Source organism: Lotus japonicus, chromosome 1, assembly GCF_012489685.1.
Source record: "Lotus japonicus ecotype B-129 chromosome 1, LjGifu_v1.2".
Lineage (NCBI taxonomy): Eukaryota > Viridiplantae > Streptophyta > Magnoliopsida > Fabales > Fabaceae > Lotus > Lotus japonicus.
The window spans coordinates 117,486,002-117,510,307 of NC_080041.1; the positions used below are offsets into that span (position 1 = coordinate 117,486,002).

Here is a 24,306-nt window from a genome sequence, read left to right on the forward strand (position 1 = left end):
TTCGACCAAAATACCTACATGAAATGGAGGAAAAACAATTTGTATTCATTTCAATGATGTCGACGCTAAGCTGATGCTCATCAAGTTGTAGCATCAACTTTTGTCTTATGACCGATGCTAATGATTGTTTTTCTTGTAGTGATTAAGATGGAGAGTATGTACAAAATGAGTGTTGAAAAAAAATTCTTCTAATTGGTAGCCGTCCACAAATAAGAGAGATCCAAAGAGTGTCCTGCCATTTTGTGGTTGATGTAGCTTTCATGGAATCATTTTATCCAACGCCTCTGCCGAATTTGATGCAAGCCAGGCCATTTTATTGTCTCATCTTCAATTTGGATATCTTTCCCATTTTCTTCCTTGAACTTTACGTTGTCCTATATCACATTCACATCCATATCTGTGCTAAGGTTGCTATTAGTCAATGCCATTCAATCATTTATATATAAATTCATCTATATCTTCTCTATGTGTTCACAACTTTTAATTCTTAAGCAAATTCAGAAATTGTAACAAGATAATTAAATGGCAGATTGGGCTCCAATCGTGATAGGTTTGGTTCTGTTTGTTATTTTTTCGCCTGGAGTCCTGTTCCAGTTGCCAGGCAAAGGCAAGGTAGTGGAGTTCTGCAATTTGCAAACAAGTGGCGTTTCCGTATTTGTCCATTCCCTTTTCTTCTTTGGCTTTATGGTTATCTTCCTCATTGCCATTCAAGTTCATATCGGAAGTGGTTAAGTCTCAACTACAAACACCATTTATATTTACTACGTTAGTTATATGTTCACTTTGTCATGTCTATTATATGCTACTTTGATATCCACCCATCAAATAGTTATGCACCCGTATATTGGTCTTAGAATTGAGCTTCTAAGTGTGTAGCATAGAAAGTATCTATGCCCAATTCCACTGCTTCTTAGTGAATTACAATCTGTATAGTAAATTAAGAGGAGAGCCCTCATTTTTCTCTTGGTTATTTGGTATTTGTTCTTATGTTTCAAAGAAATTTAATATTTATTCCAAGCTGATGTTGTAGTTTTTTTTATAAGTGTTTATAAGTGATTTCAAAATCCATCACAATCAGCAATGATGGTTGTTGGATCTGGAACATGTTTCATTCCCCCTGATTAATGTTTTACGTTCGAGTCTTATTTATGACAAAATTTCTATTATAGGAGAGCTAGTTTCACTAGAATGTAAATGTTCCTGACTCGAATGATTGGCTCCTTTGGAGATATGTTAAAAAAATAAAAATTCATCATAACGACGAGATGAAAATGATAAGATATTGCATGAAAAGTTCAACGTTTTAGGATGTGTGTTTCAATATCCGTTGGAGGCAGTGCAAATCGACATTACTCGGCTTGTATCCCAATACACATTTATTCTTTAATATTTTACCAGAAACTAGCTATGCTGTTGAATTCAGTTAGCACTTAGCAGCACTAACAAAATCTGGGGAAGTTTAAAAGAGGAGGTAAGGTAAGCATAGCATAAAGTCCCTTACGTACAAGTATTAATAGGAACCAAAGTAAGATGCAGAGTAAAGTGCCCTGTTCACTATCACACGGAGACAGCAGAACAGATGAAATTTGCTTACCTCTTAGAACATACAAGGGCTTTATCAATATCTAGACAACTTTAATTTTTATATACACTGAAACATTCAAGATAATCAGGATCTTTAACTGGTCCAGGTAAAGAAACCTTACTATTTTCCAATAATTCAAGCATTCATCTTAATTTTGAACCAGTTTATCAATTGCAAGTAGCAACTGAAGTGTGGAATGACTTAGTTACCTAACCTTTTATGTCACAGGAAATTATGTTCCCTCTTAGAGCTTTATCAGTGTAATTGGCCTCATCTGTATAGTATACAATAATGAATCCTAATATTTAAACAGAATAAATGCAAATCACAAAAATTTCTGTAAATTAAAAGAACAAACAAAATAAACAGACTAAAAAGCTAGAGATACTTGTAGGAAGTAACTATGAAGAGAGAGGCTCACGTGGAAAATCCAGACTTGGGTTCACTCCAGTTTCGGCAGTCTCATGAAATTTGAACTGTTCGATCAAAATCCATTGGTTATTTATTTCATAAAGTTCATATGATAGTCGATAGAGATAGGTTTAAAATTTGAGTCATATGATTTTGATCGAGCAGATTCATTGACTGCGTGAATTTAGCAATCTCTGATAGCAGAGAATCCATTTTCCTTGTCGAAACTGATGGAACCAAGAATGAAACGAACCAATAGGAATAAGTTGGAGACGAATGCAGCAACATAGAAGAGCAGCACCAAAAGTGTGACCCAAGGCAGCAACATCAACCCAACAAGGAATATGACCGACCCAAGAAGCATCAAGGAGAAGGATATGCCCAGAAACAGCGTCGCGAATGATGCCGGGGATGTGAAACTTGTCCACCACCAGGGCTGTTGTCTCTTAAGGGGTGGTAGAGAAGAAGAAGAGGAAGGAGCAGAGGAATTTGGATATGGATGTGGAGTTGGGAAAGGGAAGGGTAATGGAGGGAACTTTAGAGTGTGAATGATCATGGAGCATAGCTCATATAGCACCCTTGATTGGTTGTCTTCAGCCTCTTCTTGCTGTCTCATGTTGTGTCTCATGATTCTTTAATTTCTTGTGGTTGAAACTAAAATCAAACTCAAGAAAAATAAGTAGCTTGAGGGAGGATTGTATAAGAAACCAAAAAAGAAGATTTGATCACAACAATGACAACATTGGGAGAGAGAGGGGACATGATAAGTGATTTAAGATAGGGTGATCATGTATAGAAATTTATTTGTCATACATCCTTCAAACATATTATTTTTTAACAGCTTTTACCCAAAATACTTCTACAGTTAAACGCTATCATAAAGTAATATGTATGAAGGATGTCGTAAGAAAGTGTAAGTACAGGTTGTTTTAATAGGTATAAAAATGTAGCATAGAAGAAGAAGCAATAATGTTTTATCCACACCTCTCTTTGAGGTGGAGAGAGGTGGAATGAGGAGAGAGATAGGAAGAAAAGAAAAAGCAAGAGAGAGAAAGTATGAGATGTGATAGATAATAAGATGAGAGAGATAGAAATAAAAAGAGGTGGAAATAAAGTGTTTAAAAAATGAGGTGTGTATATATCATTACTCAAGAAGAAAATATAAAAAAGTTGAAAAAAGGCTAATAACACAATCTTTTCAACATTATCTCATTAATTAATTGAAATTCAAGGGAGGGCTAATAAAATTAAATGACTCATATGAATTTAACCAATTATCGAGAGACTTTTGAAGAGATCGTTGAAAAAAGAGTGTTGCCAGCACTCCTAAACAAGATTTTAAAATAAAATTATGTCATCTCTTAGAAATTGTTTTTTTTTTTACATGCATCTCTTAGAAATTGTTCAACATATAGAAATAGAAATCTATGCTTGTCTATTTAGGAGGGGGTAATTTGTAAGGATTATGATAGTATATACATTCTTTAAATACTTCATCTTTTTTTTATCTCGCATTTTTTATCATATAATTATCATATTATATCATGTATCACATTTTGTAGTTTAGCGTTCTTTCGTTTTCGGGATGGCCATGTCTATGTCTCTATGTTCTTTCACGAATCATTTTCCACTTTGAAATAAGATGTTGGTTTGTTGAATGTTAACAAAGAAGAAATAAACACAATTTTAAGTTGTTATATCTTGTAGTGTGAAAGCATTGCTTCGAATTGGCAGTGAATTTATGAGTGGCGTAGGCATGGAGGCAATCCGGCTATGGATAGAGAGAGTGACCTGTATCTCGAAAAGCGAGACTAACGGATAAGCTGGTGATGTATACAAATTGCAAACGGTGAGTGGCTCATTGGATAATATTTTCCACACACCTATTTCCACATGGTGGAGGGGCACAATGAGTGCCTCCACCTTAAAAATAACTTGTTTTAGTCTCACCTGTTAAAATAAAAGGAAAAAAAAAATTAGAAAGAGAAATGAGTGACAGATTTGGTCATTAACACTGTGTTTGTTTAGCGTAATTTTGCCAGGAAAAGGAAAGAGGGCTGGAAAATAGATGGAGAACACTGTTCGTATGTGTTTGGATAGCACATGGGAAGGAAAAGGACATAAGGTTTTTTTGCTTTGATGATATATAACCGTTAATGAGAAACTTAATTTAACTAATATTGCTAGTTGGGTCAAACTAGTCGTTAATAATGTTTATTACTATTAGAGAATGTGTCTTACATCAAACTAGCCGTTACCAAACTAGCCGTTATATCATTTGCTAATTATGTTGGATGCTATATATATCCTCTCATGTTCGATCTAGCTAATATAACTTTGTGTGAATCTTTTTTCTTCTATATTTTCTTTCAGATGGATCCTTATGTTTCGGAAAGTGATGATGATGAGATCGAGTGGAAATTTATAGAAGATGAATTGGATGATCTTGAAGCTCAAGAAGCAAAGATTCAATTCATAATTCTCAGCTTGCACAACAAGAAGGTACCAGCTCTAGCAATTCAAGACGTCAAAGAATTCACATAGAAAGGAGTCGTGAGGAAGGGCATGCTCGATTGTGGAATGACTACTTTTCAACAAATCCAATATACACATAAGTCCAATTTCGACGAAGGTTTCGAATGCGAAGACATGTGTTCCTCCGAATTGTGGAAGCCATCAGCAACAATGATAACTATTTCCAGATGCGAAAGGATGCAACTGGTAGAATGGGTCTTTCACCATTACAGAAATGTACTGCTGCAATTCGTATGTTGGCTTATGGGTCACCAGCGGATAGTGTGGACGAGTATGTGCAAATTGGTGAAAGCACTGCAGTGGAATGTTTGATCAAGTTTGTTACAAGAATTAATGAGGTATTTGGGCCTGAGTATTTAAGGAAACCGAACACCAATGACATCGCACACCTTATGAAAATAGGGGATGCACGTGGGTTTCCCGGTATGCTAGGAAGTATTGATTGTATGCATTGGGTTTGGAAAAATTGTCCAACGGCATGGAAAGGTCAATATTGTCGAGGAGATGGCAAACCTACAATCATACTCGAAGCAGTAGCGTCACAGGACCTATGGATTTGGCATGCATTCTTCGGTGTTGCAGGTTCAAATAATGACATCAATGTCCTCAATCAATCTAATGTCTTTAATGAGATTTTGCAAGGGCAGGCTCCTGAGGTATAATTTACAGTAAATGGAACCATATATGACACCGAATATTATTTAGCAGATGGAATTTATCCATAATGGGCAACGTTCGTCAAAACTATTTCAATGCCACAAGGAAAAAAGAAAGTTGTTCACCCAACGTCAAGAAGCTGCAAGAAAAGATGTGGAGCAGGCTTTCGGAGTGCTTCAGTCACGTTTTGCAATTGTACGTGGTCCAGCACGAGCTTGGCACATGGATACAATAAAAAAAATATAATATATGCATGCATAATATTGCATAACATGGTTGTTGAAGATGAGCGAGAAATGTATGGTGGCAATATTGATTTTTCATATGATCAATTGGAGAATGATGCCTCAACACCTGAAATATTTAGCGGCCCTCATCCCGATTTTGTAACGTTCTTACAAAGGAGAGCACACATTCGTGAAAGGGACATACATCGTCATCTTCAAGCAAACTTAGTGGAGCATATTTGGGAATGCTTCGGACGCGAGAATAATAACAATTAGATTGTATTTTAATTTTATAATATTTTATTTTCTAAAATTTAGAATTATTATGAATTCGATTTTTCAGTATTTCAATTTTTATCAATTATTTCATTTTTTATTATTTAAAATTTAAGTAGCAAATATAATTAATTAAAATAAAAATAAATAATAAAATATATAAATGTGATGTTGATGGTGGGATCCACTATTGAAACTTTTAAGAGTTGTTGCCTTGTTGGGTTGGAGTAAAAAATTAGTAAAGTGTTGTAGATGATGTGGCTTATGGGGAATTATAAAAAATGAAGTGTAGATATTTTAGTGAGTATGATGGATGTAGATGCTCTAAGATGGGCATTTTCGTCCCTAAAGTTACAGACATCGGGCATTTTAGTCCCTATTCTATGGAAATGTCGCCCGTAGTCCCTGATGTTGCAAAACGTCGGTCACGTTAGTCCCTGAGTTCAATTCCGTCAGTGAAAGTTAACGGGGAGGCTGATTTGGCACGTTAGTGCTCCTATGGAATTTCCACGTGGATTTAAATATTGAGAATTTTTTTTGAAAAAGTTATAAAACTTCAATTCAGTCCCTAGCGAAAATCCCCAAAATAATTTAAAACAAATACTTAAACAAAAAGCAAAATAATTAAAAACAAATCATTAAAAAGTAAAATAATAAAAAAAAAACAAAAAAAAGTTAACCCTAATTAATCTAAACAAATTACTGAAAAAACAAAAAACATAAAACACCGTACCACCCAGCCCTTCTTCTTCATCTTTATGTTCCTCTTGTTCTTCAACCCTTCTTCTTGAAGAATCCAAACCATTCTTCTTCTTCTTTCTCTTCATCACAACAGGTCGTGCCACCACACTTCTCCTCTGGATCGCTGACACCTTCTCGATGGCTGGTTCTCGCTCTCGATTCCTTCGTCCACTCTCGATCTGGGTTGAAGATGGCTGGCGGTGGTTGCTTCAGAGGCGAAGAAGGGCTCGAAATTTGGCTTTCTCTCTCGATTTGGGTTTCTCTCGCATGGTTCTCGGCTTCTCCGATCCGTGAGGCTTGAAGGTTGTCTTCTGGTTCTACCATGATTAAATTGGGAACATGAGATTTTAGGTTTCGGTCTTTGAACATTCAGATTCTGGATTTGGGAAGATGTGATTCTGGGTTTCTTGCTATGGGTTTGGTGCTTGCGATTATGGGTTTCTTGCTCTGGGTGTGGTGCTTGCGATTATGGGTTGGTCTGATGAAGAAGGGGAACAATCACCATGCTGCAGACAAGAACTGGTAAGTGTATGTTTTTGGTATGGGTTTTATGTATGAAGAAGGAGAACAATCATCATGCTGCAGATTCTTGCTAAGTGTATTCTTGTTTAATGTTTATGGGTCATGAAGAAGGGGAACAATTACACACATAATTGCAGATGGTATATTGAGAAGCTTTAATTTTGGGAAACAAGCAGATGAGGGTGGTTGGATTTGGTGGGTTTCTGGGTTTTCGGGTTTTTTATTCTGGATCTGATGTTATTCTGGGTTGTGGGTGGTTGATTTTTGTGGGTTTATGGATAGTTTCTTCTGGGTTCTTAATGATGAAGATGTGAAGATGGGAAGATGAAGGTGAAGGCAGATTAGAGATTACTAGTTCAATTTGGATTAAAGTTTTTTTTTGTAGAATTAAGATTAAAGTTAAGTAAATTAAGTTTTATTTTGGGGATTTTCTCTAGGGACTGAATTGAAGTTTTATAATTTTTTTTTTTAAAATCTCAATATTTAAATCCACGTGGAAATTCCATAGGAGCACTTAACGTGCCAAATCAGCCTTCCCGTTAACGTTCACGGACGAAATTGAACCCAGGGACTAACGTGACTCACGTTTTGTAACATCAGGGACTACGGGCGACATTTCCATAGAATAGGGACTAAAATGCCCGACGTCTGTAACTTTAGGGACGAAAGTGACCATTCACCCCTCTAAGATGTTAAGACATAAGAATGAGGCCGGTTGTGCGTTGGAAATTTGAAATATTAAATGCTTGGGTTTTTTTTTTTCAAATTTCAAATGCTTGGTTGATAACGTGTTTTGGTGCTGCAGGAGAGAGGACTTGAATTTCATAGTGGAAATTGAATATCTAGTCTTGGTTAAAAGCTAAGACAAAGGGATTTGGATCCTCTCCATCCAGCTTCTCTCCATCCCCTCTCCATCCAAAATTTGAGCCATTGATTTTGAAATTTAAAGGTGATGATTAATTCATGTTTTCTCTCTCTTCTTAAATTGATTCAAGCCTTTAAATACAATTCATTTTTTCTCTTTTTTTTTAAATTGATCCAAGCCTTTAAATTTTAAAATCAATGACTCAGATTTGGATGGAGAGAGGATGGAGAGAAGCTGGATGGAGAGGATCCAAATCCAAGACAAAGGGCTTCTCTTATACTCTGTTTGAATGGCAATCCCATCCGTTGCTTTGCTTGGCCTTGGAGGCTATTTGATGGGTCTCTTTTTTATTAGTTTGGACAGTTTCTGTCAAGGGCTGTACTAATTTTTCTGGTGTAATTTTTTCTCTCTTTTTTCCTTGTTTCCTTTCCCTCTCTTGTATTAAGGGTTGGGACACCCCTTATGCCCCCTTTTAATGCAATTCTTTGGTTTATCAAAAAAAAAATTTATTAGTTTGTTTTAAAAAATGAGAGAAAGAAGAGATTTGATGCATGAATTTAGGAAAACGGTTATAAAATCAAATTCTCATGGTCAACTTTAAAATAAAATTTTCAAAAATACTATTGTTTAATTTGTAGCGGTAATACCGGTCGGACCACGGTTCAATTACGGTTGAATCAATGAACCTTAAACCAGTGCCCTCACCGGTTTGATCACCGGTCCGGTTCTAATAACCTTGTGAAATATAGCTTTAAGTCTGACACTTAATGTCAAGAGACCAGTACCTAAAATACCAAAGTTTCATTTACCATGTTTAAGATATGACAATAAAATATCAAAAGCTCATAGCATACTAATAAAGAGGAACGACAATATCACAAAATACAATAATCATATTGATAATGCTAATAAATAATGTCGTCATCCTCATCCTCTACTGTGTCGTCTTCGTCTTCATCTAGTGTGTCGTCTTCGTCTTCATCTTCTAGTGTGTCTACTTCATCTGGATGGAGCACCCGTCCAATAAAGAGGATTGTTCCGCTCAGATCTTCTTTGATTAAGAAGAGAAAAGGGTGGTCAGCTACAAAGTCTGTGTCAGTTGAAACTGAATCTGAATCACACATACGTACCAATCTCCCAGAACTAGCCGCTGCAGCTTCAGTTCCTTCTTCATTTACCTCAATGAAAGCTTTATGAAACATGTTATCAATGTATAATTCATCCGAGGGAAATTCATCCGAGGGAGAGTCTACCATATTTGTAAAATTTGCATCACATCTAGAGAAAGGCAAAACCACTCCCAACTCTTTCAGCACTTTAGAAGCTTCAAGCATAAAAGAAATCTTGAATTTTGGAATCATGAAGACACGCACTTTCACTTTTCGCTTAGGAAGTTTGTCTTCTAGAAACCCAGGTTCTGAAGCTACCTTTTCAATTAAAGCTGGAAGACCATCTTCAGCTTCAGGAAGAAAAATATACATGGAGAATTGACGCTTTTTATCTCTACCTTGTTTATAAGAAAGACGAAGGACTTTCAAATCATCAAAAACACTAACAAATTGCTCCGCCTTCATGCTGCTCATGAAGGGAACCCTGATTGAGGTGCCATTAAGAAGATAAAAAACACGATTATACGTCATTGAAGCATCAAACTTGTGTTTCCACACACCTTTGAAGCATAGTGCATTAGCAATGATAAGTCTGGATGAGCTATTGGATACAGATTCAGGATCAAGAAGTTCTGTAATAAGACCATCCGTCTCTTTTCCGACCCAAGAATTCACTACACGGCACACTTTTCTGCCCTTTAAAATTAAGCACATAAACATTTAAACAAAAAATATATATCGAATTTAAATAAAAGAAGACAGAAGGTTAATTAGTTCATGAAAAGGCAATAATACCTGTTTCTTAAAATCAAGTGATGCCAAAGAGGTCTTGTAATGAGTAGCCATAAGTTGTATGAAGGAAGGGGAAAGAAACAACGTTTTGTCAGCCCACATACGACTGGCAAAAGAAAGGCGAGGTGAAGGAGGAGCAGCATCATTCACATAGAGCACATCAGATACAAGTTGGGAGGTGAAGGAGTTGAGACGGTCGGTGGAGTCGAATCGAAGGAAGGAAAGAAGCTCATCAAGTGTGGAGCCTTCTGAACCAGCGGGGCCATGATGCTAAGAACAACATGGAGGGACAAGGGAGAAAAGACGAGGTTCTCGTGCTGATATACTTCTTTTGAAAATAGATGTTTTGTGAGGGTGAGGGCAACGTCACTTTGGTGGCTGGTTGATTCTTTGAGGTCCATTGTTCTTGATGTGCTTCTAAAGAGAGAGGGAGAGAGTTAGCAAATGCGTTTAATACTACTAGACTGCATCCAAATAGAGTTTTATTTGAAGTGTAACTCGAAAACTAAACATATTAATTAAAATAAAAAAATTGTTTACATGATCCTAATTGAGTTGGTACTACAAAAAACTTTTAAATTGTTTGCGAAAATTAGGGTTAACGGTAGTTGATTAGAGATTTGTTAACATTGTTTAGAGATGATTGGAAAAAGAATAAAAACATATTATTAGTTCAAAATTCCAAGTTCAACTCATAAATGTCTTCTAACATGGTCTTAGTTCACAAGAAAGCTCCTAAGGGATTCAATTATCATCTTCTAAGTCCAAAATAATCAGACACATTTTAGGAATCCATGAATAAACAATAATTAATGACTAGCACAAGTAATAATCAACAGGAACCAGCAACAATCAACAAACTAAAAGAACAGTAATAAATCACACAGACACAACAACACAGAGAAGGAAATAATCATGCGAAGAAAAAAAGGGGAGAATAGGAACACTCACCAGGCGAATATGAGGCGATGGAGAGACGACACAGCCAGCTCTGGAGCGAAGAGGTAACTGGAAATAGGCGACGCCGCGCGTGACACGAACGGAACGCCGGACGGCAGCAGGGAGGGAGAGAGAAAGAGAGAGAGAGAGAGAGAGAGGCACTGAATCGATTCAGGATCATGGGATCCTTTTCTAGGTTATAATGATTTTCTATTTCATTATTTCTCTTGTTTCTTATTATTTTAAAATCTAAAAATATGTTTTTTTTTTAATTTAAATGACCGGCTAGGTCCATCTCATCGTGGCCCATAAGATTGGGTTGTGAAAGTGGGTCAAAATTCAGTTGTTTGGTTCATTTTCTCAGCCCCAGCGTAAAAAATTCTTTATGCATAGCTTTTAGTTCCATCATCTTGTTGTCATGCAATTTTATCTTGAATTTTAATCTTGGGTAATTGTTAAACGCACCATCGGATAGTTAAACACGCCCCCATTAATTTGTATAAATCCCAAAATACTTTTGAATTTTTTTCCTTACGCACTTTAAAGTGCGTGAGTGTTCTACACACTTTACACTCTTGCACTTTAAAGTGCGTCGTTAACGCACCGACGCACCTTAAAGTGTGTTCGTATTATGCACGCACTTTAAAGTGGTTGATGTTATAAGTTGGAGGAAGTGATCAACATGGTTCTCTTTATTTATTTTTGGTGCGCGTGTGGGACCGATTGTGACAACAAACAGCCACGCTAGTGTGCTCCCTGCTCGTGCGCCTTCTTCCTTGAGCATGTGAAGCACACAGTGATAGGTTATCCAGTTGCTAATGATCCAGGTTGAAGGTAGCTATAATCCAGACCACCGTCGTTAGGGGTGGATAGGCTAGGCTTTGATAGACTTTACTTAAATAGGTCTGGCCTGTTTCAAAAATTCAAGGTCTGAGTCTGGCCTGTTATCTATCATAGGTTTTTTTTCTGGCCTAAGCCTTGATCTGTTGAAAGCCTGGTCTGGCTTGGTAGCCTATTTAAAGGCCTGATTTATCATATGACATTCAAGTATACCGACAAATTTATTTGTAAACGTCGACAAACGTATAGCTAATGAGAGAAAATATAATAATATCATTCTACCGTCTAAGTCAAAGTCATCGGTCTCTATCTAAAGGGGTTTATATGGTTAAATAATTATATTGTAAGACCCTCAATTTATTAAATAAATTATTATGGAATGATTATATTATTGCTGTGATAATATATGAATTGTTTGATCTTTGTCTGTTGCCTATTTTCTTGTGAATTGATTACTCTTGGTTAGATATTGAAAAACAACATAGGATTTATTTTTGTCGTTAGTCAGTTGTCAGTGAAATGAAAGAAATGAATATTTATTAGAATTAGACTAAGGATAATTATTTATTAAATTATATAAGTCATAAATATAAAATCTAAATAATAATATTTATTTCATGAATTTCGAGTTTGGTGACTAGGAGAGAGAATTTGGGTAAAAGCTTAATTTGGAATTCTGTGAGGGATTTTTTTTTTGTAGAAAACTAGGGTAAATATTTTGAAAATAGAGAAGTTGATAGAAAATTTAAATAAAATTATTATCGGTCTGAAGTGACTCAAAAATATTTATTTTATTAAAAAATAAATTATTTTCTTAAAAAAATAAATTATTTTCTTAACAAAAAAAATCGGAATTTACAATTTTTGAGTTTTTAAGGTAAATTGAAGTGTATATCTTGATCATATCATGGGAAAAATTGAAATTTGAGTTAGGAAAATTTATAAATTATTTTTACTGGTAACAATAATCCCTTGGTAGTAGGGAATAAGTCTAATTTCGGAATTGTGGGTTTTGTTAATTAAAATAAGCATTTAATCATGTTTTAAGCTTGAAAAATCTAAGAAAACAGGATATATTATTTTTGAAAATTGTGGGAGGACTTCTAGAAGCTGAGGAGATATTTTTGAATGAATGTGACCTAGTTTTTGACCTGAGAAAATTTTAATTTCGGATTTTCCTATTTATTTTGGTTTATTTTGTATTTTTGGGGTTTCGGTTACTTGGGGTGCAAGTAATTAACCTAGCTTGGTTCTAGGACCTTGGAGAGGCTTCTAGAAGAGTGATAGGCTCTAGGCAAAAACTGAATAGGATCAATTTTGATTAGTTTTATTTTTTTTAAATAGTTGATATAAAGTTTTTAAAATTTATGTGATATAATTATCAAGTAAAATTCAAAAGAAAATAGGGTGGGGTTGAACCTAGACTTAAGGATAGACTAAGGGGGAGTTTTTAAACTTAAGATAACACCCCATGGTTGTTTTGGTGGAGCTCCTTAGTAGGGGGAGAGTTGGCTCAGCCTTTTCTATAAAATAGTTTTAACCAAAGGCAAAAGTCACGTAACCTGAAACTTATAAGATCTTAGAGTTCTCTCTTGCTGGCCGAAACCTTCATCCCACTTTGGTATACTCATATCAACTTCATCATTGTCCAAGGTTAGTAGTTTGTCTCCTAGGTTTTGATCTTGTTCATATTTCGTAGGTTTTCGGTTAAGCTTGTCTCTTATGAACTCTTCTAAAAATAAAACTTGGAGAGGGGTAATCTCTCTGTTTTTTTTTTTTTTTTTGACTCAAGTGGTTAAAAGATCCAAACTTTTTGTAAAGAGACGTTTTGGGGACATTAACGGGCTAGGGTTTTGAAAAATGGGTTTGCAAACAAAAGAAGAAAAATTATTTTCTCCTTCCTTGGAGTGACCGCGGGTTTGAGGTATTAGGGAGGGGTAATTACTCGAATAAGAACCTTTATTAACGATGTTAATATTCTTATTTGGTAGGTTGTCATCACATGCAATACAACTTGAGAAGGTAAGGGTAGTTTCTTTTCTAGTGCGTGCATTTGCCTGCTTTTTCTTTTTGCATGTATATGAGATGAAGGTGTTGAGGCGTTTGTTGTTGTTTGCATGATATGCTACTGTAATTTCGATTAATGATATGATTATGACATGGATTATTTGTTGGATTAATCGAAAGATGTCGTAATATAATTGGCCTTGTTGTATCAAAATTTGAAAACGACACTTTCTAGGAAAGTAATTGTGGCCGTGAGTCACCTTGTTGCTAACTCGAGCATATAGGGCTTGATTTTGAAGTGGCAACATGGTGGTAATTGTCCCACCGTGGTCCCATCTCGTGGAGATGTTTTGAATTACTTGACGACGTGGTCGTCTAGCCTTGTGAGGCTTTTGATCGATCCATCTTGGTAGAAGCATGTAAGCATTAGGACTAACCTAATTTGCTTGCTGAATTTCGTGTAGTTCTTGTTGTTGATAGAAAATTTGAATTGTCGTTGCTTCTATTTGAATTGTCAATATCTTTATTTTGAATTATTGTTAATCCTTACTTTGGAAATTCTGTCTTATCTTTTCTTGAAAATTAAGTTGCACTATCTTATATTGTTGAGTTTGAAATTTTGTTGTTTGTTTCGAGACTAACCCTTAATGTGTACTATGTGTTATTTGGGCGCTTAACGCTTTAGTTGATGAGCCGTCAAGTGATGAAGTTTGATTTTTCTCGGCGACAAGGGGCTATGGCGACGCTTGGGCTAGGCGAAGATGGAAAGCGTTCAAAGAGAACATTTATTAAATACTCTTATATTTTGTTCCGTACGTCGTTGGTTACTGTTGGATTTTTATTCGCTAGCGGTTGCTATTTATTTTTTGGGATATTATTATTACTATTATGCGTTGGTTGTTAATTTATTTTCGAACTTAGATCTATTATGGAAATCAAATGACTAAATGGTTGAATTTGATTTGTAATTCAAAATAATAATTGATTGTTTTTGAAAAATTGATTAAGATAAAATAATCAAATGGATTTTGAACTTGAAGATAAGTGAATCAGTTTTTGAAAATGATTTTGAAAACGAGATTGGAAAACCCCATTTTAGTTCAAGTAAGAACTCAGGTCGTTCTGTCTAGGTAAGAAGTGCTTTCAATGAGGCATTGCCCAGCCAACTTACCTGGGAACTTCTCGGGCCTTTGCTTGGGTGATTGTGGGCCTATGTGTTTCGAAAATTTTCACTTCTTTGAAAAAAAAAAATCCGAGTTAGTCCCCATACTTGACTGGGTTACTAATGTGATCCCCGGTTTTGAAATTGGGGCGTTACATATATAGTCTAACATGGTTAAACATATAAATAAGCCATAAATATATAATTTTGAGGTATTATAATATAAATTCAATGTAAAAATAATAAAATAAAGTTATTTTTTAAAATAGGCCGGCTTGGTAGGCTTACAAGGCTTTATGAGTGGCCTAAGCTTGGCCTTTTTAACTAAAACGACTTTTCAAAAAGTCTTAGCCTTGTCTATTTATTAATTCGGCCTGACCTGGGTTGGGTCTGATGTAGACTAGGCCATAACCCCTGTCGACAGCCTGACCTATTCTCATCCCTAACTGTCGTATAGGTTGTGTCGCAGTGATAAAATGAAGCTTTTTTCAATAATACCCACAAAATATTAATCTAGTTGTATGACAAGAAGAAGAAAAAAACCATTAATTGAGAGGTATCCTGAACAAATTGATAGCTATCAATAAATAAAAAATCTTTTTTTTTTGGACAATAATAAATAAATAAATAATCTTGACTGATCCAGCAATGATCACGGCACCGGCTTTAAAGGATTGGGCCAAGATAGGGCTTTATTAACTAGTCATAAATATGGAATTTCAAATTCAAAAGAATAAAAAATGTAAGATTAAAAACATTTAAATTACGAAAGTTATTTTAGAGTTTACTCCTTCCAGTTCTCTCTAGCCGCACCCTCTCCTTGGGTTTCTGCATTCCAGAGCCATCTTCTCCCCTTGGGGGCTCCTTCTCCTTGGGGAGCCTTTTCTCCTCTTTTAGAGAGTTTTCTTTTGCTACTTAGTAGGTTTCTCCCACAACAGGTGGGTCTTCTTCCACAGTAGGTGAATTTTCTTCCACAATAGGTGGATTTATTACCCAAATAAGTGGATTTTTGTGTTTGTGTTTCATCCCTTCCCTCTAGCCACCATGCTCCTCCGTCCTCGCTGCCCCCTTCCTCCACCATGGCCGCCTTGCCACTGCCGACATCTCCTCCGTGACCATCCTTGCATCCACCCTCACCATCCTTGTCTCTCTCTGTTCTGATTTGCGTTTAGTGTGGTTCTGCTTCAGATCTGCAGTTGTTCTTTTTCAGGATCCCAATGTCTTCAGATTGACTCCCCACAGTGATGTTGGAGCCACGATCTAGGCTCCCATGAAGGTCATTCAGAGCGAAGCAACCCCGACAGAGTCGGTGGAGTTGCGAGAAGTCGGGCGGGTTCTTAAAATGGAATATTAACACTGCTCATAAAGTCAGTTTGACTCATTGGTGATTTTTGGAATTTTGAATATCTTGCAGGTGCCCAAGCTCCAGATCTAGCACTATATGATGTTGTGTGGTTGGTTCTACAAAAGTTTTTCCCATCTCCTTATACTCAGAGTTGCTGTTTTGACCCCTTGTGGTGCTGTGTTCACCAATACAATACAACTCCGGCAGAGCCGTTTCGTTGTAGGAAGGGAGCACCGGTTAAATATGTTTTTGTGCCTTCTTTGCTTAGAAGTCATGGAGCTATCTGTTTTTTGGGCTTGAGGGGCTTTTGTTTAACTCTAGGGTTTTTTACTCCATGTTTTAACTGGTTGTTCTCAGCTGAGTGTAGACATGTTGTTCTTAATTTTCTTATGCTTTTGTGTATTGTAGTAGCACTCTTAGAGCATCTCCAATGCAAGGTTCTTAGTTCTTATTTTTGAGCTAAGAACTAAGAACTGAGTTCTTAACCATTGGAGGGGATGACATGGAGTTCTTAGTTCTTAAAAATAAGAACTAGGTTATTATATAAAGAGTTTTACTTTTTAAGTTCTTATAAATTCTTATCATAAAAAAATATTTTTCTCTCTCATCCAAGTTACTTTATTACTTTTTGAGTTTTATTTTATTACTTTATGAAAATAAAAGGTATAAATAATGTGGTTGGTGGGATCAATGAATAGTGTTAAGAACTAAGAACTAAGAACTAAAAACTCATGATTGGAGCAAAATTAATTGAGAGTTGCTTAAACACATGTGGCAGTACGGGCCCACATAAATAGTATTAAGAACTAGCATAAGAGATGCTCTTAGAGATGCTTTCTCGCATGTTGTAAGTGTTGTTTGGCAAACCCTTGAGTTTTAATCTACGTCAAAAGAATAAAAATCTAAGTTATTTCCTATGCCAGATTTTAGTTTTATAAACAAACTCCATCTTACATTACAAACCATACTCTATCCTAACAAATTTTTTTTTTAAATGATAATTAAAAAAACCAAATTTTCTATCCTAACAAATTTATACTAAACAAACTTGTAACTTCTTGAGGTAATTAAAAAAAAAAAAGAGTCAGCGTGTGTTTCAACGTTAAAGAGAAAAAATCATCCATTTGATAATGATAATAAATAGATAGATACATTATAGATTATATTTTTTTAATATCTAGTAAAATCAAAATCAAAATTCAAATCTTTTATTTTGAAACTAAATCTAAATTCAAATCTTTTATTTTGAAACTAAATCTAAATTCAAATTAAGGGATAATATATTAATTTTGGAAACTGAAATTGGTTTTAATAAATATTCCTATAAAACGTAGTTACACTAACTCAACGATCATTATTCATTATTATCTTCCATCTAAACGTTCAAGAGAGCTTAGAGCGAGAAACGATGGCTTCAAGATTCTGGGCCCAGGGTGGTAGTGATTCGGAGGAGGAGGAGAGTGATTATGATCAGAAGGTTGAATCTGCTAGTAAAAAGGTTCAAGAAAAGTATTTCGTGGAGAATGAGGTTGAATCTGTGGTGGATGATGAATCTGAAAGTGAAAGTAATGACGACTCTAATGGCCAAAAGCGTTCTGCAAAAGGTAAGCTTTTGGAGGAGATGGCGTCCACTGTGGTCCAAATGAAGAATGCCATGAAGATCAATGACTGGGTGAGCCTACAAGAGAGTTTTTATAGTATTAACAAAAAGCTTAAGAAGATTATGCCGCGTGTAACCACTCAGTCTAAATCTGAAAAGATGCCCCCCCCCAAGATTTACATCAAGGCCCTTGTGATGATGGGGGATTTCCTAGCTCAGGCTTTGGCAAATAAGGATGCCAAGAAGAACATGAGTAGCACCAATGCCAAGGCCCTCATCTCGATGAAGCAGGAATTGAAGAAGAAGAATAAGCAATATGAGGAATGGATTACTAAGCGCAAGCAACAGGCAGAGTGTGTTATGTAGCTACTAGTACTACTCAACTTAATTTGAGAAGCAGAATTAATTTGTTGCCTAACGTGTATGCCAAAATGTTCCTCTTATTACCATGTAATGTAATGAACCTTTGAATTTGGAAGGAGAACTTATGATTACCATGTGTAGTACTTTTGATGCTTTCAGTTAATGTCTTTAACTTGATTTTCTCTAGCTAATTTGTTTTCGCTTGTGTTGATGAAATTTCTCCTTGATGGAAGATATTATCCACTAATTAGTTTTATGTCGATTCGATGATTAAATTGTATAAAATCTCTACTAGTTTTATGTGATCGCAAAAATAGGAGAAATTTTTCAGTGAGAAAATTACATCTTTTCTATTAATAGGATTAATTTGTACCAATTAAACGTGAAAACCGTATTGAACTTTGAGCGGGATTTGATTTTCGTCCCTTGCTGGAAAATCCTTCTTAGACGCCCTCAAACTTAGGTTATTTTTGTTTGGAAACCGTCATTGTAGCATAAAAACTTCGGCCGCCGTGGCCAGGTGTTCGTTTGGAGCTTATGTGGAATTGTTTTTAAATAAATAAATAACATAGTTAGTTTATAATAAGCCTCCCAAATCTTTCTTAATTTAATTTCTAAACCCTAAACTAAAATTAATACAAACCTAACTTCTACTCCTAATAAAATCATATTAAAACCCTAATTTTCTATTGACATTGAGAAGTCTGAGAGAGAAAGAAAGTCCCTAATCTCTATTCTCCAACTCTAATCCTTCATCTTCAACCATCTTCCAATCTCTTCATCATCTTCAAAACATAGACCACTGAAAATTACATCCTGAAATGATCAAAGTCAATGATGAACATGATTCTAGAAAAATGATGAAGAATGAAGCTGCTGGAAAATTGATGATGAAGATTGAAGGTGAAGATGATGATGAAGATTGAAGAAGGTGAAGAAGATTACGGGGTTAGAAATTAAATTAGTTAAGATTTTGGAGACTTATTAAAATTAAATTATTTAGGGCATGTTTGATTCCAATTTTAGTTTAGTTTTTAGAACAGTTTTCAGAAACAATTTTTAAAAACAGTTTTCAGAAAAAGAAAACAGTTTAAATGATATGTTTTCCAACATTTAGAAAACTAATATCTAAAAACTAAAAACTGAAACTAAAAACATATTTTAGCTGTTTTTGTTTTTAGTTTAGTTTAAAAACTAAAACTAAAAACATATTTTAGTTTAGTTTAAAAACTGAAAATGAAAAGTGTTTTTGAAAACAGGTTGTATCAAACATGTTTTCAGTTTTTAAAATTTGAAAAATGTTTTGAAAACTCCAAACAAACAGACCTAAAGTTTTATTTAAAAAAAAAAAATATCCCACGACATTTTATTAAATGATTAGGCATGTCCAGATAGGCTCAAGTGACACTTGGCCACAATGTCCGGAGCTAAATCGGCGACGATGACGGTTTCCAAACAAAAATCGTAAATTTGAGGGGTCCATAAAAAGATTTTCCGACGAGAAACGAAAATCAAATCTCGGTCAAAGTTCGGGGATAATTTTCACGTTTAATCCGACATTATATTAATTATAGCTTAGCTTTTAGTTACATCATCTTGACATGTAATTAAATATCAATTAGTTAATGCAAGCCATTTTTAGCTTGAATTTTATCGTTGCAATGGGTTATACTATGATTCTATTTTATTGCCTGTTTGAGTGAATGTGTGCCTAAATATGAGGATTCTCACTTTATTAGTTTTTTAAGGAATTCAAAAAGTTGATTGTTTTGTTGCTTCAAAACTAAAATTGCGTAAAATGTAAATGCGAACTTAAAACTAAAGCGACTAACAAACCGATGATGTACGATAGCAAAGCATTTGTTGCAGACTCATGATTTCTACTCGTCCTTCATTCATAACCATCTTCATATGTCTCTTTATATATCCTTGCTATTTTGACTTATGTATTCATACCCAATGTCTTTCCGTGAATTTCAAACTTCAAATTTAAGTTTCCCTTGATCGTATGATTCAAAGGCAGGCAACTAATCTAACTCAACACAATGACAACACTAGCTGACAAATTCAAATGTCAATGTCCAGGTTTAAAAGCACAAAGAATACTACTCTTTAAAACACTGTATCTTTATTCATTAGTATGAAAAATTTGGAAGTTGTTATGAATACCACCTTAAACTTGCTATATTTTTCTCGTCTGAGGCTCATACCTTTTTGTGAGTGATATTCGCCATAAGCTGCCAAACCAGGTAGCTCACATCGACCACTTATGCAGCCCTCGGACATGCAAACATATCAAGTTGTGATGGTCGAGCAAGCGACTTATTTTGGGAATGAGCTCAAAGGCGTCACCCACGTGTGAATGACAAAGCAGAAAACAGAGCAAACATGTGCAGCAGGAAACCAGCCTGCACACAAGGTTGTATCAATGGAATGAACAAAATATAACACACCTCACAATGTAGTTTACATCAAGTTTTTTTTAAGGAACAAAACTTGCAGCACAAAACACACCCTATCAGTTATCACTACTCAAAATATGTAATTAATCATAAGAAATCACAATCAACATAAAAAAGATTAATATGCAAATCAGAGTTGTGCTAATTTGATGAAATATAGCTTTAAGTCTGACACTTAATGTCAAGGGATTGCCAACAAATAGTCAAGCAACATCAATCTGGTGCAACCAGTACCTAACATACCAATGTTTCATTTAACATGTTTAAGATATGACAATAAAATGTCAAAAGCTCATAGCATACTAATAAAGAGGAACGACAATATCACAAAATACAATAATCATATTGATAATGCTAATAAATATTGTCGTCATCCTCATCCTCTACTGTGTCGTCTTCGTCTTCATCTAGTGTGTCGTTTTCGTCTTCATCTTCTAGTGTGTCTACTTCATCTGGATGGAGCACCCGTCCAATAAAGAGGATTGTACCGCTCAGATCTTCTTTGATTAAGAAGAGAAAAGGGTGGTCAGCTACAAAGTCTGGGCCAGTTGAAACTGAATCTGAATCACACATACGTACCAATCTCCCAGAACTAGCCGCTGCAGCTTCAGTTCCCTCTTCATTTACCTCAATGAAAGCTTTATGAAACATGTTATCAATGTATAATTCATCCGAGGGAGAGTCTACCATATTTGTAAAATTTGCATCACATCTAGAGAAAGGCAAAACCACTCCCAACTCTTTCAGCACATTAGAAGCTTCAAGCATAAAAGAAATCTTGAATTTTGGAATCATGAAGACACGCACTTTCACTTTTCGCTTAGGAAGTTTGTCTTCTAGAAACCCAGGTTCTGAAGCTGCCTTTTCAATTAAAGCTGGAAGACCATCTTCAGCTTCAGGAAGAAAAATATACATGGAGAATTGACGCTTTTTATCTCTACCTTGTTTATAAGAAAGACGAAGGACTTTCAAATCATCAAAAACACTAACAAATTGCTCCGCCTTCATGTTGCTCATGAAGGGAACCCTGATTGAGGTGCCATTAAGAAGATAAAAAACACGATTATACGTCATTGAAGCATCAAACTTGTGTTTCCACACACCTTTGAAGCATAGTGCATTAGCAATGATAAGTCTGGACGAGCTATTGGATACAGATTCAGGATCAAGAAGTTCTGTAATAAGACCATCCGTCTCTTTTTCGACCCAAGAATTCACTACAGGGCACACTTTTTTGCCCTTTAAAATTAAGCACATAAACATTTAAACAAAAAATATATATCGAATTTAAATAAAAGAAAATAGAAGGTTAATTAGTTCATGAAAAGGCAATAATACCTGTTTCTTAAAATCAAGTGATGCCAAAGAGGTCTTGTAATGAGTAGCCATAAGTTGTATGAAGGAAGGGGAAAGAAACAACGTTTTGTCAGCCCACATACGACTGGCAAAAGAAAGGCGAGGTGAAGGAGGAGCAGCATCGTTAACATAGAGCACATCAGATACAAGTTGGGAGGTGAAGGAGTTGAGACGGTCGGTGGAGTCGAATCGAAGGAAGGAAAGAAGCTCATCAAGTGTGGAGCCTTCTGAACCAGCGGTCATGATGATAAGAACAACATGGAGGGACAAGGGAGAAAAGACGAGGTTCTCGTGCTGATATACTTCTTTTGAAAATAGATGTTTTGTGAGGGTGAGGGCAACGTCACTTTGGTGGCTGATTGATTCTTTGAGGTCCATTGTTCTTGATGTGCTTCTAAAGAGAGAGGGAGAGAGTTAGCAAATGCGTTTAATACTACTAGACTGCATCCAAATAGAGTTTTATTTGAAGTGTAACTCGAAAACTAAATCTGAAACATATTAATTAAAATAAAAAAATTGTTTACATTATCCTAATTGAGTTGGTACTACAAAAAACTTCTAAATTGTTTGCGAAAATTAGGGTTAACGGTATGTTAGCCGCAGTCAGCATCCAATGGCATGGGATGTATGGACACTGTTTCAGGGGTCCGGCAGCATGTATTTTTCTGTTTGCCCACGGATTTTCTGTTTTGGTTTTGGCCCTCAAGTTGAAAATAGTTGTATTTTGATCCTATATGATTTTTTTTTTTAAAACTAAACTAAAAATGCATTAAAAGCCATCCGGTAACGGAGTCATTACATCAGAAATAACCAAAGGTAAAGCGGCTTCCGGAACCTTCTCCACCCATACTAAATTAGCATAAGTATCAGCATTCTTAGCCAGAAAGTTTGCAACGGTATTACCCGTGCGTCTAACAAATGAAAAAGTAACAACATCAAACGCATACAACAACAAAGGATAATCGCGAATAATGGAGCTCAAATAAGAACGTCTCATCTCCTTGGCTCTCCAAAATTTAAAAAGCTATAAGCAATATGTCTCCAAGAAAATTCTACGAAAGCCAAGATCAATAGCCAACTGCATTGTCCACCTCAAACTCATAGCTTCCGCCAAAAGTGGGGAAATAGTTGAAATAGGAAAGGAGCATGCAGCTGCCATCACATCTCCATTGCAATTCCTTGCCACCATGCCCATCCCACTTGGACCATTTTCATGAAAAGAAGCATCAAAGTTACACTTAATGGTACCTGAAGCAGGCTTCGTCCACCTTCCTGGCAACACCAGCACCGGCGCTGTAACACCCCCTTTTTCCCATTGTTTTATTTAAAAACGTTTATCAGAGTTTAAAAACATATCAAGGGAGTATTACACTTCTTCACGAAAACTCATTAAAATTAACACTGATTGTGTTTGAAAATTTATAAGTTCATATGCTTTCCAAAGAATGAATTATTTCTGCCAATAAAATTTCTAAACCAGTCAGATAATCCTAAGATGCATAAAATAACTTATTTAAATAGGTTTATCTTCCTTGATATTCCAATAAAATTAATCATACTCAAAACTGAATTTCATAGGCACTTCGGCCATCAACAGTACGACATCGCCATAATTTAGAAAATTATTCAACAACTTCCATAAGGAGAAGTTATAAAATCCTCTCAACAGAAGTGTAAAAGTAACGTAAAATATCTACCCAGTGTTACATTACAGAGCAAGACACTTATTTTATAATAATAATAATAATAATAATAATAATAATAATAATAATAATAACATAAGCTAAGACTCTCCGAAGCTACTCCTCATGAGTCACATCTCTACCTCCAGTACCTGAGCGATGTCGCATAGAACATCATTCCAACAGAAGGGTAAGAACTTACATTGTATAAAATATAGCATAACAAAGAGCAAGTAAACAATTCAGATCCTGCTTTATAAACTCTTCACATTGTCTTTAATATCTGAGTGATTATAATATTTTCTCTCAAGACAGTTTCACAATTCTTATTAATGTTTCGGAAAATTATAAGCTTAAAGAAGAATAATAATTCGACTTTACCACAACAGCAAAACAATTCACCAACAAATCACCAAACACATAAAACCACTGAAAACGTGAAACTTAGTGTGTGAGACTCTAATGTATGCATGTGGTACCAATTGTTAACCTTAGCGGTATCACCGCGTCTACTCCAGACAGTTAACCACCAATGAAGTCCACGCCAGACTTCCAGAACCACTCCAGTTCTGGGACAAACCTCAGTTTTCCGATGAAAACCGACACGTTGCCTCTTGACTAAATGAAGTGTATTTCGTGCAAAAACTCATAAATTAAAACATGCAATTTGAGACCACTCCAGCCCCAAATATATAACATATTTTCTCACCAAATTCCATAACGGAAATCACACCAAAATTGCACAAAATAACACTTCAATATAATTATCAAATCATTCACTATTCCACCGATAAACTAGCAACAAAAAATCATCAAATGTCTCATATCAA

The 24,306-nt window shown here is 35.5% G+C and overlaps 3 protein-coding genes across 4 annotated transcripts; 1 reads left to right on the plus strand and 2 right to left on the minus strand.

The window, feature by feature from the left end:
* The first annotated feature begins 418 nt into the window (after window positions 1-418).
* On the plus strand, window positions 419-1,114 carry LOC130729717 (uncharacterized). Its single transcript, XM_057581549.1, has one exon. The coding sequence runs from the start codon at window positions 523-525 to the stop codon at window positions 730-732; it is 210 nt and encodes a 69-aa protein (XP_057437532.1). The 5' UTR covers window positions 419-522; the 3' UTR covers window positions 733-1,114.
* Window positions 1,115-8,601: 7,487 nt separating this feature from the next.
* Window positions 8,602-10,862, minus strand: LOC130729718 (serpin-ZX-like). Of its 2 annotated transcripts, XM_057581551.1 has the most exons (4): window positions 10,672-10,862; window positions 9,724-10,137; window positions 8,950-9,624; window positions 8,653-8,867 (listed from the first exon to the last, which is right to left on the minus strand). In XM_057581551.1, exons 2-4 carry the CDS (start codon window positions 9,820-9,822, stop codon window positions 8,862-8,864), a joined length of 780 nt encoding a protein of 259 aa, XP_057437534.1. In that variant the 5' UTR covers window positions 9,823-10,137; window positions 10,672-10,862; the 3' UTR covers window positions 8,653-8,861. The 2 variants fall into 2 exon arrangements, with proteins under 2 accessions (XP_057437533.1, XP_057437534.1); XM_057581550.1 differs by having other exon boundaries at window positions 8,602-9,624; window positions 10,672-10,860.
* A 9,792-nt stretch (window positions 10,863-20,654) lies between these two features.
* On the minus strand, window positions 20,655-22,189 carry LOC130732516 (serpin-ZXA-like). The gene has a single exon (XM_057584546.1). It carries the CDS (start codon window positions 21,699-21,701, stop codon window positions 20,793-20,795), a length of 909 nt encoding a protein of 302 aa, XP_057440529.1. The 5' UTR covers window positions 21,702-22,189; the 3' UTR covers window positions 20,655-20,792.
* Between the last annotated feature and the right edge of the window lie 2,117 nt (window positions 22,190-24,306).

What these genes read in the sequence shown, in the direction of transcription:
- LOC130729718 (XM_057581550.1), bottom strand. Translation starts at nt 9,822, where the DNA reads ATGTGGGCTGACAAAACGTTGTTTCTTTCCCCTTCCTTCATACAACTT. An exon ending in CACTTGATTTTAAGAAACAG is followed by an intron (nt 9,625 to 9,723) that starts GTATTATTGCCT and finishes TTAATTTTAAAG; the next exon opens with GGCAGAAAAGTGTGCCGTGT.
- LOC130729717 (XM_057581549.1), top strand. Translation starts at nt 523, where the DNA reads ATGGCAGATTGGGCTCCAATCGTGATAGGTTTGGTTCTGTTTGTTATT.
- LOC130732516 (XM_057584546.1), bottom strand. Translation starts at nt 21,701, where the DNA reads ATGTTTATGTGCTTAATTTTAAAGGGCAAAAAAGTGTGCCCTGTAGTG.